This window comes from Crocuta crocuta, unplaced genomic scaffold (assembly GCF_008692635.1).
Source record: "Crocuta crocuta isolate KB4526 unplaced genomic scaffold, BGI_CrCroc_1.0 scaffold213, whole genome shotgun sequence".
In the NCBI taxonomy this organism is placed as follows: Eukaryota; Metazoa; Chordata; class Mammalia; order Carnivora; family Hyaenidae; genus Crocuta; species Crocuta crocuta.
The window spans coordinates 5103743-5119098 of record NW_027529442.1 but is presented as its reverse complement, the minus strand read 5'-3'; the positions used below and the strand labels follow the sequence as shown (position 1 = coordinate 5119098).

Genomic DNA, 15356 nt, shown 5'->3' with positions numbered 1-15356 from the left:
CTGTCAGCACAGAGCCCGACGCGGGGCTCGAACCCACGAACCGCAAGATCATGACCTAAGCGAAAGTCGGATGCTTAACCGACTAAGCCACCCAGGCGCTCCATGACATAGTTTCTTAATATTAAGAAGCATTCCAGTTTCATCATGGCCTCCCTACACCCATTGTAAAAAGCTAGCCTGTGTGAAAATATCCAGGTGCTCTCTTTTTTTCAGTTGAGATTCAACCAAACCATGAGCCCAGTTCAATCCCCAGATCTTGAGAAATCTTCCCCTAATAGAGCGGTTTTCAAGGCAGTGATCAAAGGCACGTCTGATGCCTTGTTCCGCCACCTCCTGCTGTATGACATTGGACAAGTTGCTCAAACTCTTTGAGACTTCTTTTCTTCATGTGTAAAGGCGAGGGTAATTTTCGCATTCTAAGAGAAATTGTGAGGTAACATACACAGAAGATCCTGGTTCAATGCCTAGCCGATAGTAGGTGGTTGATTACTATACATTCTATAGTCATTTGATGACTTAAAAATGGACAGCCTCATGACCCATACAGCATAGGTATAACATATATGAATGTACTTGAGAGAGACTTGAAGAAAAGCATGTCATATTGAATTGTACTATGTACTAGACTTTGGGCCAGTTATCTGATCTATGGCTGAATCACATATAACTTGTTGAACAGTATGAACTAATTACACTATGTTGACCACTGCTTAAACACACATCTTGGACAAAATACACATCTTGGCCTCCATCGATTGTTTTAGCAATGGTTTTCATGGTCCAATATGTGAACCCTTCAAATATGAAACCACTTAGAGTTTAACCTTTGTTACTGGTATAATAAATTCTAATCCTCATGTCTGAGGCAAGCATACTTGTCCACGGTACAATTCTTTTGCCTGTTTCAGACTACAAGATGGTGGCATTAAAACTTTAAAGCACATTTATGAGATGATAGGCCAACATAACTGATTACATTCTGTTTTTACTCAAAGCCTTTTGGGGCAGGCACTTTATTGCTTATTCTGTTTATTGTGTGGTTGATGACTTTAACAGCAAATTATTTTCACCAGCAATACAAGCTGCAAGCTATGTTCCAGACTAGTGCTTCTCAAAACATGGATATGAATGTGAATCACCTGGAGATCTTGTTAAAATGGAGATTCTGATGTATCAGGTGTAGAGTGGGGCCAGTGTCTACGTTTCTCACAAGTATGCAGGGGCTGCCGGTTCCTCTGGTCCATGGACCACACTCTGAGCAGCAAGGCTGTGCAGAACTGACAAGATGCCTAGGCAATGAGTAGACCTATTCTGGTATTACCCCTCATGGCCCCAGCGGCCTGTTCATACTCTCGGAGTTTAATCGACTTCCTTAACTGAGCCCTGAAAGAAATTAATTAAAAATTCAGAGGTGATGGGGGTGCCTGGATGGCTCAGTCAGTTGAGTGTCCAACTTTGGCTTAGGTCATGATCTCACAGCTCATGGGTTCAAGCCCCGCGTCGGGCTCTGTGCTGACAGCTAGCTCAGAGCCTGGAGCCTGTTCTGGATTCTGTGTCTCCCTCTCTCTCTGACCCTCCCCCGCTCACGCTGTGTCTATCTCTCTCTCTCAAAAAAATAAAATAAAACATTTTAAAAATTCAGAGGCGATGAATAGCAGTAATTCTATTCTTATATTTCATGTATTACAATGATTTAATACAGTCATAGAAAAATACCTTGTTGTGCATTTTCTAGAGTTCCTTTGTATTGTCTGTTAGCCTGGCCACCTCGCAGGCCTCTTTATACTGTAGCTCATTGAATATCAAAAGTGGTGTATATGAGAGAGCTCCATTTCCATTCTCTAAAGCTCAGTACCTGTGTTGGCCCTTCCTATGTCTGTGGCAAAGAACAATGAATGGAAACCACTTAAATCCCAGCGAGACTTTTGTTATTAAATAAAAAGAGTCATAGGCAATTGTTTCCCTTAAACTCATGCCTGATTTTCTAATACCGTAAGTGAGCATTTATGGAAGCTTCCAGGAAGCTAATTTCAGGTCCTTAGTCATTGAGCTGAGAGCGCAGATTGAGTCTCTCTTGTGGAGTCCACAGTGTGTAGAACTTGATTTTGTATGTAATTCGACGACAGAAGCATCATTTTAAGATGTGGCGAATGAAATTCTTAATATGAAATAGATGTGGTTCAAAACGTAATGCGTGCCATCTGATTTGTTACAGAACGCAAAAATAGTCACAGCGGAGACAAGAGGAAAATGAGAACAGGAAAATGGGGAGGAAAGCGTAGCCTGGCGGACGATGTGGCGGTATTAAAAAGCAGCTTAGCAACAAAGGCGTTTTCTGCCTCTGGCAACAAGACGGACAGCTCAGGGGAAAAGAGGAACCACAGACGAACAAAACGTTTTTTATCCTACCCACGGTTTGTAGAAGTGATGGTGGTGGCAGACTACAAAATGGTTTTATACCACGGAGCAAACCTTCAACACTATATTTTAACTTTAATGTCAATTGTAAGTACATTCAAAAGAAGGTGATTTATGAGGTCCTTAAATGTGCCATTGGGAAATGGGTTTCCACCCAGTGCTTTGGAAGATCATTCTCAGGGCTGGCATTTCAACAATTCAGGCAAGTGACTCAAGAGAACGTGAGATTATGTATTGGTGGCCTTTTTACAAGAACAATAATGGTTACAGTGCTGAAAGTTTATTCTGTTAGACAGTGTGCTTCCTCGTTGAAAGGCATCACTGCTAATCTTCCTGGCAGTGCTGCTAAGTAGGCTTATCACCTTCCATTTTATAGATAAACTGAGCCTCAGTGGAGTTAGGTCACTTGCCCACAGTCCTGTAAAGCTAGTAAGTGGCTTAGAGACTGTATGTGACCTATAGATTGTCCACGTCCCAAACCCAGTGTTCTTTGTGTGACATAGAAATTTGCACAGCAGGTTCCGGTCTCCAGTATGACTTTTGAATGCTCATTGCGAATCACAATCACCTTGGAACTTTTTGACCCGCAGCCCTTTGCCTCTGACTCCTTCCCCAAGATTCTGATGAAGTAGCACTGCGATGAGGCTCACAGATCTCTCCTCTATATTTTCCTAGTCTTGTTTTGAATCAAAAAATCGATAGGTTTGCATTATTTTAAAAAATCAAACAGAACCAAAGTCTCTTAATGAAAAGTAAGTGTCCTTCCCTATCCTGACTCCTTTCCAGAGGCAACAACTATTAAAAGGTGGTTTTTTTTTTTTTTTTGCATATGTTTCTAACCAGGACTGCCCAATAGAAATATAATGCAAGCCACATATGTAATTTTAAATTTTCTAGCCGCTCTGTGAGAAAATCAAACAAGTAAAATTAGTTTTAATAATGTATTTTCTTTTCTATCAAAATATTACCATTTAAGAAATTGCTGAGATATTTGACTTTTTTTCATACTAAGTCTTCAAAATTCAGAACGTGTTTTACACTCAACAGCACATATCATCTTAATTTCTTTTTATGTTTATTTGTTTTGAGAGAGTGTGTGCATGTGCCTGCAAGCAGGGGAGGGGCAGAGAGCGAGGGAGAGAGAATCCCAAGCAGGCTCAGCACTGTCAGCACAGAGCCTGATGCAGGGCTAGAACTCATTAGCCATGAGATCGTGACCAGAGCTGAGATCAAGAGTCGAACGCTTAACCGACTGAGCCACTCAGATGTCCCACGTGTCAGTTTAGACCAGCCACGTTTCTAGTATTTAATGACCACATGTAGCAAGTGGCTACCATATTGGGCAACACAACTCTACGTATTTTTAAAATAAGTATATATGTATATACAACTTGTCTTCAAACCAAAATGGAACATTAACATACACTGTTTTACATATTGTTCTTTTCTTTTAAAAACACTGGAAATTGTTCTATAGCAGCCCATGTAATCTACCCTCATTCATTTTAAGACTCAACATAGCTTTTCTTCCAATAGATTGACCCTAATTTCTATAAACAAGAATGTACTGTTAATAAATTCCTCAGAAGAGTACCAAAAGCAGCCATGTTTGGGAACTATGCTTTCGGATTTCTTCCTCGCTCTCCTTGGCCTATGCTTCTCTCTCTTTCCCCTCACTGCTTTGAATGACCCCTTTGTGCTCTCCACCACACACCTCAACCTGCCTCTTCTGCACTCTCTCCTCTCCCCCCTTCCCCATACTCAGTCCCGTGTGTCCAACCCTCTCCTGTCTGGGAGGAAGGAAAGGAGAACGTAATCACACTTCACACAGAGTCAAGTCCATTTCCAACCTATACATTTAGACCTTTCAGAAGAATTTCAATGATGAGCCTGGACTTTGGGTCAAATTCATCCTGGCTCTGCTACTCACCACTATCTAGTCTTGGAAAAATTACTTAATTTCTCCGATCCTTAGTTTCCTTACTTGCTGCACAGAAATTATAACACCCAGCTAAGAGTTTTGCTGTGGGGACTAAATGCAAATGGCTGTGCAGTTTTCTACAATGATCTAGTACACAACAGGCATTCGATGAATGTTAGCTCTCATAATTAATGATAATACTGGGGACAAAAAAAAGGTTACCAGGTGTGAGGAACATAAATGGGAGGTAAACTTGAAGAATGGCAATAGTAGTAAGCATGTGGTCACTGTGAGATTCCATAATTGGGCAATCTGGGGCTTCAACTGGGACGAAAGAGTGATCGAAAATTAATATCCAGTGCTTTGGCCCAGAGAACCGTTAAGTCCCGTGGCAATGCAGTTTCCAAGGAAAACACTTTGAAACTCAGACTTGTAATGGTTCATGATTTTCTGAAACTGCCATCTATGGACTTTCCAAAGGAGAGTTTTGATAAATGTTTGTTGAATGAATGCAAATTCAGAGCTACAAAATGCATATGCTACGTGAAAATGTGGCAAGAGGTGGAGCCCAGCGTAAGAAGTGTATTGCTTATTGCTTACACAGAGTTCACAATTAACCTTGAAAAATTTATCTCGGTTGCAGGTAGCCTCTATCTATAAAGACCCAAGTATTGGAAATTTAATTAATATTGTTATTGTGAACTTAGTTGTGATTCATAATGAACAGGTAATAAAGTTTTTTTTCTTCTTTCTTGTATATGTATCCGAAATGGCATATCTAACTGGTGTGGGCACCGTGGGCCAATCATAATTCTCTTCTGCATTTAGGAAGGACCTTCCATATCTTTTAACGCCCAGACAACATTAAGAAATTTTTGCCAGTGGCAGCACTCCAACTATCCAGGTGGAATTCAGCATGATACCGCTGTTCTGGTAACGAGGTATATGGATTATTTTAATGTTTATTTATTTTTGAGAGAGAGAGTGTGTGTGTGTAAAAGAGGGAGGAGGGGCCGAGAGAGAGGGAGACACAGAATCTGAAGCAGGCTCCAGGCTCCTCACTGTCAGCACAGAGCCCGACACGGGCCTCGAACTCACGAACTGCGAGATCATGACCTGAGCCGAAGTCGGACGCCCAACCGACTGAGCCAGCCAGGTGCCCCCGTATGTGGATTTCTTATTCCTCCAGTCTCCCAGTTTCCAGTCATATCGATGGGGTGAGGTCAGATATTCTTGGTCGCCAGCCCCTGGTACAAGGGTTCTCAACCTCAGCCATCTTGTGGGGGCCGCCCTCTGGACTGCAGGATGCCTAGCACATCTTTGGTCTCTACCTACTGCCTACTGGTAGCAGACTCTCCTCTTCCTCGTGACAACCAGTGGTGTGTCCAGATGTTGCCGAATGTTCTCTGGGGGCAGGGGAGCAAAATCAGTGGTGGTTGAAAGCCACCAGCCGACAGGTGCCGCGTAGGCAACAGATGCATCAGGAAGGCCTAACAGCAGACACCCTTAGGCGAAGGCACCTGCTGTTCAGATGCACCTGATTGATACCACGCCACATATGCATCTGCTGTTGCCAACTTCTGCGATGCCGCAAAAAGTCAGAAACAGGGAATATATCTCTTTTGTGTGAGATCTTCCAATTTTTACTATTTTATTATTTTTTAAGTTTATTTATTTTGAGCAAGAGAGAGAAAGAGAGCAAACGAGCACAAGCAGGGGACGGGCAGAGAGAAGGAGAGACAGAATCCCAAGCGGGTTCCACACCATCAGCAGAGCCTGATGCCAGGTTCGAACTCACGAACCATGAGATCATGACCTGAGCCTCCATCAGGGGTCAGATGCTTAACCGACTGCACCACCCAGGCGCCCCATAAACCCTCCAATTTGTAAATAGCAGCTACTAACTCAAAAATATTTGACACGCCATGCAGGGCAACAAAGAGGGGCACTGTCCTTTGTATTTCTTGTTGGCCACCTTGGATATAGTCCCAAGTGGTTACCTTTATATGTGCTGAAACGAAAGGCACTCAGAGCCTTGTCAGGACTGCTCACGAAGAAACTAGAATCACTTATGCTGCCATATGAGGGAAAGTCCTAGTCGGAGAGGTTTTCACTTGTTTTCACTTGCGCTGTGGCTACCCCCACCCCCCTGGGGCCGTAGAAAACCGCTAGATGTAGCTTTTAATCTGGAAGTCACTGGTTCCCAAGCCCTTTTGAGTTGCACGCCCTTGGCCCTATTTGCTTCTTGTAGCCTCCTCCCCCGTAAGGTGTGTGGTGTCGTGAATGTCTAGAGGAGTGGCAGGTGATTACTTGTGTTGATATTTGCTCTTTGGTGTTATCCTGGCCCTAAGTCTGCTTTGCTTTCAGACAGGATATCTGCAGAGCTCATGACAAATGTGATACCCTAGGTGAGTGAGCTGTGCGTACCCTCCATGGCTATAACAATTTTCTGCATGTTTTTATTCCACGCCGTAGTTGCTTTTTAAAGCAATTTTAAATCCTTCTTTCCTTTTTTCTCCTCCTTTGGAATAGGCCTCGCTGAACTGGGTACCATTTGCGATCCGTACCGAAGCTGTTCTATCAGTGAAGACAGTGGACTGAGCACGGCTTTCACAATCGCTCACGAGCTGGGCCATGTGTATGTTTCCTTTCCGTGTTTCCATTTAAACCCTAGTCACCTGACTCTTTTCTTCCTTGGCATCAGTGAGAACTCCCTTGACTTCACAGAGTGGAACATACTCTTAGAGTCATAATAGAGATTTCAGGGTTGAAGAGCCTTGAACCTACCTGGGGGAAACAACTTCGACTTTAGAAAGTTGAGTAATGCGGTAAATCCTCTCCAGCCGCAGCTGATGTGTATCTGTGGTTCAACTGCATATATTTGCTGTGCAAAACCTGATATTCCCCTTTCCGAGGGGGCATGGGAGGAATGAGGCCTTTCCAGCCCATCCACTGAAGCTGAGAGTATATTAGCTTCGGAAACTTCAGTGACGTAACATCTTTATCTGGAAGGGTCTCCCTTCCCCTGGTTCACGAGATCTTCGCAAATCCAGATCAATCCTGATTGTAGATACACCGAGCTGTCTTTCAGACATTTAGCTGTAGGCGCACTGACATCCCTTTTTCAGGGAAGAGATTCAACAAAGATACAGAGAAGAAAACGTTTCCTGACTATGGTCACTTAGTGGTGATGATGAAACTGCCCTTTCCTTTTTGTTCTTTAGAGAATAAGGATAGTTAGAACGTGGGTGAAACAGTGTAAACCTATGAGAAATTCTTCTGATTTTTGATCTGCGTTGTTTTCTTTCTAGAATAAGTTAATGACTTATGCTAATACCTCTTAAAAATAATTTTTTCAAAAGATGTCACTAATGTCATTATGTATCTCTTTGCATGTCGTTGTTAACTTGGTTTAGAGGTAAAATCTATTAAGCAAACTTTTTCATTCAACAATGTTTTTTTTTTAATTTTTAATTAAATTTTTTTTATTAAAAAAGTTTATTTTTGGGAGAGAGAGAAAGAGAGTGAGCGAGCATGAGTGGGGGAGGGTCAGAGAGAGAGGGAGACACAGAATCCTAAGCAGGCTCCAGAGTCTGAGCTGTCAGCACAGCTCTCAGACCCACGAACTGTGAGATCATGACCAGAGCCAAAGTCGATGTTCAACCAATTGAGTCACCCAGGCGGCCCTCAACAAATGTTTTTTTTTAAGGCACCTATGTGCTGTGTGATATTCTAGAAGTAAAAGCAAGATGCATGTATAAAGGAATCTCTAATTTAGTTCAACATATAATGAGTATATTTTGAAACTAGTTAACTTTCAAGTGTATTTTAAGAGCACACTTGTTTTCTTTTCTCCAAAGGAAATATTGTCTGATGCTCAATATTTATAACACAAGAGAGGAATGGCTTTCAATTAAGCAGATGCAGTGAGCTGGAGTCCCTCTTAGTTGGCTTCCTCTTTGTCCTTTTCATTTCTGAAATATTTTTGTGAAACCCAAGGATTTCTTGGAACTCAGTTTGAAAACTGGTCCTACCAATATTTCCCAATACGCAAGGGCTCCCGCACTAATTCCAAGAGAATGGTCTATGAAGGTTAAAAAAAAAAAAAAAAAAAAAAGAAAGAAAGGATTTTTGTAGTCAAGTGATTAATTTTTTTTCTTCTGAGTGTAGCCCCTCTTTAGAGTTACAAGGCTGAGTGACATAAAGTCAAGGTTCTGACAAGTCCTGTATTAAAATAACTGGCTTGGTTTTGTTTAACTGTTTCCATAAACTTAATAGAATCTTTTGGGGATTTTTGTTTATTTTGCATAAAGTCTCATAATTCCTTTAGACCTTTAAATAGGAGGTATAGGTTTGACCACGAAGAATAGGGTAGCATTTTAACAAGACAGCCATCCCTGCCTCAAGAGACCACAGTGGGGGAAGTTACAGCAATAGGAATGCATTCAAAAGGCAGGATTTTGTATGATTAACAGATTAACAATTCCCCACAACGTATGGGAAAGACACATATACTATTTAAAGAAATAGAATGAATTTCCTGTTAATTCCTTCCTCGTAAGAGCTTACAAACTTCTTTTAGATAGCCAGTTTACAAAGCTTACATTTTAAGGAAAGTGAGAATTGTGATTTGCAAAACCTGAATACTTTCAGCTACAGAGGAACCTCAGCTATGCTAACTGCACGGTTAGCACACCTCGCCCCCCCAAAAAACCATGTTGTTGGCATTGGCCTCGGAGCTTTATTGACATGATCTCCCTTAAACTCCATAATCCCCACATGGTAGATACTATTGTTTCTCTATGTTTGACCTTAGCAATATTAAATTGCTTAAAGTTTAGTTGCTAATATTGGGGTACCAGCATGTGATCCTGGAACTAAGGAGCTAGGAGCCAGATACCCCAGTTCTGGACTTGAGAAAAATGGATGCTGTTTTCCTAGCTCGTAGATAGAGCTAATACCTATGGACCACATCTCTAAAGTGTCAAGAAGTTAAAAAAAAATGAACTAATTCATGAATGAGGTGAGTTATTAGCACACCAAAAGGTATATTTCTAGCCCTTTAGTGAATTCTTTTTGTTTTGTTGCTTTGTCTCATATAGTTAGGTTTGCTTGTATTTTAAGGAAAACGAAGAGTTATACGTGTGTGTGTGTGTGTGTGTGTGTGTGTGTTTTAACTCGCTACAGTGCTTTTTAGCAGGTTTTCTAATTAACGTTTTAAAGATTCAGTGTTAAGTTGTTACAGTCATGACTGTCTGATAACATAAAACCCTGTTGGAGAGAAAAAAAGCAATTGATATCATATTTGTTGAGCATCATGGGATGCTTCAAAAATAGTTTCTACCTTCTCATACCAGCTTCTAGACGTACCAGCTCTGAGTTAGGAAGAATTGGGAGGTATTTGAATCCCTACCCTCTAAACATACAGAGATCATTACACTGTATTTCCGACAAATTTTGCACAGTTTGTCTAACAGGAGGGAATATGCTTTCTATGTATTCCAAAGCACAGAGGTTTTAGAATCAGAGTGAAGTGCTTTCCAATCCCAGTTTCCCACCCCATCAGCTGTGGGACCTTGATCAAGTAATTCAACCTCTCTATAAGTCATCTATAAAATATGGAGAGTAATAGCACTTTTCACATAAGGTAGTTTAATGAAAGAAAGCATCTGATGCAATTAATGCATTGCCTGCTGCATTGCAAATGCAAAAAACCAAAAAGTCTTTGTTGTCCTTTTTTAGGGAAGTGTTCAGAAAATATTATATAGCCCCTCCTGTGAGCAGGCAAGTGTGCCTGATATTTCAGTGAAAAGTTTTCTATTGGTGTGATAAAATACACTCAGTTTTATTTAGGTGTGGTGGGGTTGGGCAGCAAACACCAACTCGTCTCCACCACAGGGAGACAAAGCACCAAGATTTGAGGGTGTTGCTTGTGTTGGGTTTGTTGGTGTAACAACGACATTGATTTTGCATAGGGAACCAGAAACTGGGACAGTCATTCTTTTCAGAAAATGGACTCTGAAGCATGAAGAACTATTCATATTAACCTAAACAGATAAAGGCTTTATGTCTCCTAATTTCCATCTGGCGTTTATTCCATCAGACAATTATTGAGGAGCCCAAGTGTTCTTTTTTTTTGTTTTTTTTTTTGGGGGGGGGTTTCCAGAGAAGAAGGAAACCAACCCCAAGAGAAAGGAAGGGAGTGGACTTTGTAGGCTTTTATGTCGGCTTTTCATTGAATGCGAAACTAGTCTACGCGCTTCTTTCTAACTCACTGATTTCCCTGTTTGAGGATGAACTAGGGAAGCAGATTCCTCCCCAAATGCAAAATTAATCACATGCATCAATTTTGTGACTGGGGCGGCATCCAGAGAAGACAGCCCCTTGGAGTTTGTTACCTGAGCTGCGAGAGGCATGTGGGTCAAGAATTGATGTTTCTAGATTGAGAAATGCTCTCTGTCCTCCCCACCAACCCCATTTTCTCTGATGAAGCCAAGAATGGCAAGTGTGTATTGCTTCTGCTGACCTTGCTCCCAGGCTCGAGAGGACATTGACACTCTATCACAGCCTTTCCTCGGGTAGAACCTGGATTCATTTAAGAACCCTTTTGTGTCCAACATTTTAGGAAGCCAGTCCCAATCAATTGGCATTGGCAGGAAGCATGAAACTATTTGCCATGTCTGCATTAAGCCAGTTAAATTGGCATGCGTCCGGTATCCAGGCCTGCCACTTTCCTTAATGGGTTTTATTGTGCACAAACTTTACATTCCTTTATAATGATATACCTACGTGGTTATATCATCCGACCCAAAAGGAGGAGATGCCAAGACTCATAGCGAGCCTCTTATTAGAAAGCCTTTGGCCTCAAGTTTTGACACTTGACAGACTCGTTATATTCACGGTGCTATCATAACTTGGCCCAATTCTTGACTCTATAAATTGGCCTTTAACGGCTTATTAGGAATTCCAACTACGGTATTCCAGCATGAACTATAGTATGTTCACATCCTCTGCAATTCCAAAAAGTACACTTGACCCAGAGAATGGCCCACTCTCCTGTTTTGTTTTGTTTTTTGTACATTAACGGCATTTTGTATTAAATTGGGTGAGAATTCTGTTTTATGCTTCACTCCATCTTGAACCATCCAGAGGTTTTCTTGTGATCACCAGGATGTAGTTTCTGACCCACAGTGAAGAAGTCAGTTAACTTTTTTTCTCTGAGATGCGTTCTTGTAGCAATTGTAAGAGCTCAAGCCTTTGGTGTTTATTGACACTTCCCGTCTTTGTCTCCTTGGTCTTAGGTTTAACATGCCTCATGATGACAATAACAAGTGCAAAGAGGAAGGAGTGAAGAGTCCCCAGCATGTCATGGCTCCAACATTGAACTTCTACACCAACCCCTGGATGTGGTCAAAATGTAGTCGGAAATATATCACTGAGTTTTTAGAGTAAGACTTAAATGTTCTTTTAAGCACGGGCTTCTAGCGTCTGGCCTCCATGTAGCGAACTCATTGTGGGAAAGAAAATGTAGAGTCAAGCATTCCTTTTGAGTTGTTATTTTTGTTGACATTCCTGGGAGGAGGTAAAAAAAATACTCGCTGACATCTGTGCAGTTCGTATCCTTGCCAGAGTTTTGAAGATTACAGACTGAGCTCAAGAAAAGGTCAGGATCTTAAAGAGAATATGTAAATGTTGCTTCATTCTTGGTGAAGATATGAAATCTGTTCAGGTCTTAGGGGAGGGACCGTGAATGTGATTACACGATGAAGGAAGGCCACAAATATTTATGTGGTTCTAACTTAGTAGTTTTGGCTTGGAAAAGGGGAGGGTAGTGAGATGATCCCAAAGAGGGTAACGTGGGTGGATGAAAATTACCCAGACCTCCATGTTGTTGAATTGAGAATGTTCTTTCTCGGTCTCTGTCTTTCCCTCCCTCCCTCTCTCTCTCTCTCCTTCTTTCCTTCTTTCCTTGTTTTGTTTTTCAAGCTTCCTGCCAGGCAGCTCCGAGATCCAATTACATTATACAATATCCCTGTGTCACAGATTTATTGCTGTTCTCTCCCAGATGTACAAAAGGTTAAGTGATTGTCCAAGGTCACTGGGTGTATATTTCTTCAGCCACAGGGAAGAGGGGGCTTATTAATCAGAACTCACCAGGTGTGAATTTTCCAGAAGAGGTGTTTGCAGAAAAGCCAAGGAACTGGAGGGTTGCTGTTATTCTTTTTAACCAGATGATCAGAAGTGTTGCTTACTGTAGTTGTTGATTCACTCACTCATCTATTCAGCAAACATTTACCAAAGACTTGTTGCAATAGTGCTTAGAGCCCCATTCTCGGATGAAAAAGATGCTATCTTGGCCCCTAAGAAGCTTGCAATCTATTGGAGATGATAGCAAAAAATAAATAGGCAGTTGCCCCGAAATGTGATAAATGCTGTAAAAACTACATATTTCCTACTGACTATGTTGTATGGATAGCTAACAGATCCACAAACAAGTAGACGCCAAAAAGAGAACTTCCACTTCTGGACGTTAGCCTGGGATATTAAGAGTAAAGCACGTATGAAAAATAAACTATCCATTCTACCTTTAAAAGGCGGGATGGCCTTCACTTTCATCTGGAATCTTTGACAGCCACGTCTCATCCGTTGCTCACACCGTCTGTATTTGTCTGTTTCCCATAGCACTGGTTACGGTGAGTGTTTGCTTAATGAACCTGAAGCCAGACGCTACCCTCTGCCTCCCCAGCTGCCGGGCCTCCTTTACAACGTGAATAAACAATGTGAATTGATTTTTGGACCAGGTTCTCAGGTGTGCCCATATATGGTAAGTGTGGGGGGCCATCTCTGCCCTCATCCATTGATTCTGGACCTTTTACTAAAATTGTTTAAGCTTATTTATTTTGACAGAGACAGAGACAGCCCGAGTGGGGGAGGGGCAGAGAGAGAAGGAGAGAGAGAATCCCAAGCAGGTTCCATGCCCCTAGCACAGAGCGCTATGTGGGGCTCGAACTCATGAAACCACGAGACCGTGACCTGAGCTGAAACCAAAGAGTCGGACGCCTAACCGACTGCACCACCCAGGCGCCCTGATTCTAGGCATTTTTGACTCACAGTTTTCCACTGCCTTCTCAGTCTCACATAAACTGCTCATAGTAAAGTTGAGATTGGGTCCCCTGACTATTAATGACAATAGTAATGACAATGATGGTGATAAACAGTGAGAACAGTGCTTGCTGCTAGGTGGTACTTCACCTACCCATTCTCATTATGCTGTCAGGGCAGCCCCAAAAGAGAGATCCCCATTATCATTTTCTTTTACACGTGGGAAAGTGAGGCTCAGAGAGGATGGGGTCACAGAGCTGGTAATGGCACGGCTCAGCCCTTTTCTCTCCTTGTCTCCTTTCATCTCCACTGACTGGTCGGGGTGACCTTTATTACAGGGAATCTTCTAGATTTGGTACAGGTAATTCAGGAGACAAACCTGTTTCCCTGGGACAGGGCTATGTCCCATGGCCATGTGGGACTTGAGACCATTTCTGGCAGTAGTTCAACTGGTGGATGTAGGATATTTTAATCTGTGTGCTGTGGGCCCTTGGACCAATGATACCAGTGGTTGTCAGGATGCAAATGGACAGAGCTGTGCTTCTGTGAGGTACCCCATTTTCTTCCTTCCCGTGTGGCTGTTTTGGAGGGAAAGACTTCCGAGATAGCATGGTGAATTGGGAAATATAACGATTCTATGGAAATAGTACCAATTTTTAGTAAAATTTATCCACAGTTATATTCCTTTCTGCCTTACTAATGATAGCAAAGATTCCCCCTTTTACACCATCTGAAGTTTTACCAGACGCAGAAATGTGTCTCATGGGCTGCCTTCCAAGCCCTTGGAATATTTTATCATTCATCATAGCGAGAAAAAAGAATCCATTTCCAACCTATGCTCTCTCGCTGGCCAAACATTAGTGGAAGCACCAGTCCTTGCCTGGTCCCGTATCATCTAATCACATTGTCACCAAATTTTTGTTTAATGGAATCGAGCAGATGCAGTGTCGACGGCTCTGGTGCCATAACGTGGATGGAGCGCACAAAGGCTGCCGGACTCAGCACACGCCCTGGGCAGACGGAACAGAGTGTGAGCCTGGAAAGGCAAGTAGCACCCCAATCCTTTCTTTTGTCTCGGGGCAGCAGAAATGGGCAGAAGTGTAGCTGTTGGCATAGCCACCATGGTTTAGAATATAAATGATGCAACGTGTTTTAGTGCGCACAACACCTTTTGGGGACAGGAGGTTCAACTTTACATTTGAAAATTGTGCAAATTTACAGCATGGCACAATACGGCTACCAGACCCGGAGCCATCGTTATTGCCTCAATTTGAACACGTCCCTTCCCTCATTTTCGCCTTCCCCAGAGGAAGGTGCTTTTCAGTGTATGAACGTGACACAGCTTCTTTTTCTCCTCTCTCTTTTGGGTGGGCGAGGGGGGAGTGGAAGGCTGTTTTGAAATTGATGGAGCGTCTTAAAATCAAAGAAGCACAGAAATACAGTGAACTTACCTTGTTCACTAGTAGGGTACCAGGATTTTCCCAGCTTGTGTCAGTCCCTTCAAAGAGGGATATATCCAAATGCAAATCTGAATTGGTTATAACTACATTTATATATATATATTCCCACTTATTTGTTAATGACCAGACAAAATCTGCTACTTGTTCAGCCCAGAAATAACAATGCATCCACACACCTAGGAGTATGATCAATGCATCCTTCTGTACTTGCTATCCACCACAAGAATAAAAAGTTAGTATGTTAGCCATATTGTCATCATCATCATCATCATCATCATCATCATCATCATCACACACACAAAAAAATGGATACAAAAAGTTTTAGATCTAAGCCTGATTTTTTTCAATCCCTGTGGAAATGGCATCCTTTCACTCACCAATGATGCAGTCCCCGGACTATATTCTGAGTCTCTTGTCGTCCTTGCATGTATTTTCCCTTTCTTCTCTCTTCTTCC

General features: G+C 42.1%; 1 protein-coding gene across 3 annotated transcripts in view; it reads left to right on the top strand.

The window, feature by feature from the left end:
• Positions 1 to 15356, top strand: part of ADAMTS9 (ADAM metallopeptidase with thrombospondin type 1 motif 9) — a 169574-nt gene that overhangs the window by 26104 nt on the left and 128114 nt on the right. For 2 of the 3 annotated variants that reach the window (XM_077760262.1, XM_077760259.1), the window contains exons 4-11: positions 2216 to 2505; positions 4983 to 5066; positions 5168 to 5280; positions 6707 to 6747; positions 6872 to 6977; positions 11641 to 11787; positions 13022 to 13163; positions 14381 to 14485. In XM_077760262.1, coding sequence (XP_077616388.1) covers positions 2216 to 2505; positions 4983 to 5066; positions 5168 to 5280; positions 6707 to 6747; positions 6872 to 6977; positions 11641 to 11787; positions 13022 to 13163; positions 14381 to 14485 — 1028 coding nt within the window. The remainder of the gene's footprint in view (positions 1 to 2215; positions 2506 to 4982; positions 5067 to 5167; positions 5281 to 6706; positions 6748 to 6871; positions 6978 to 11640; positions 11788 to 13021; positions 13164 to 14380; positions 14486 to 15356) is intronic. The other variant, XM_077760261.1, reaches the window with a different exon arrangement.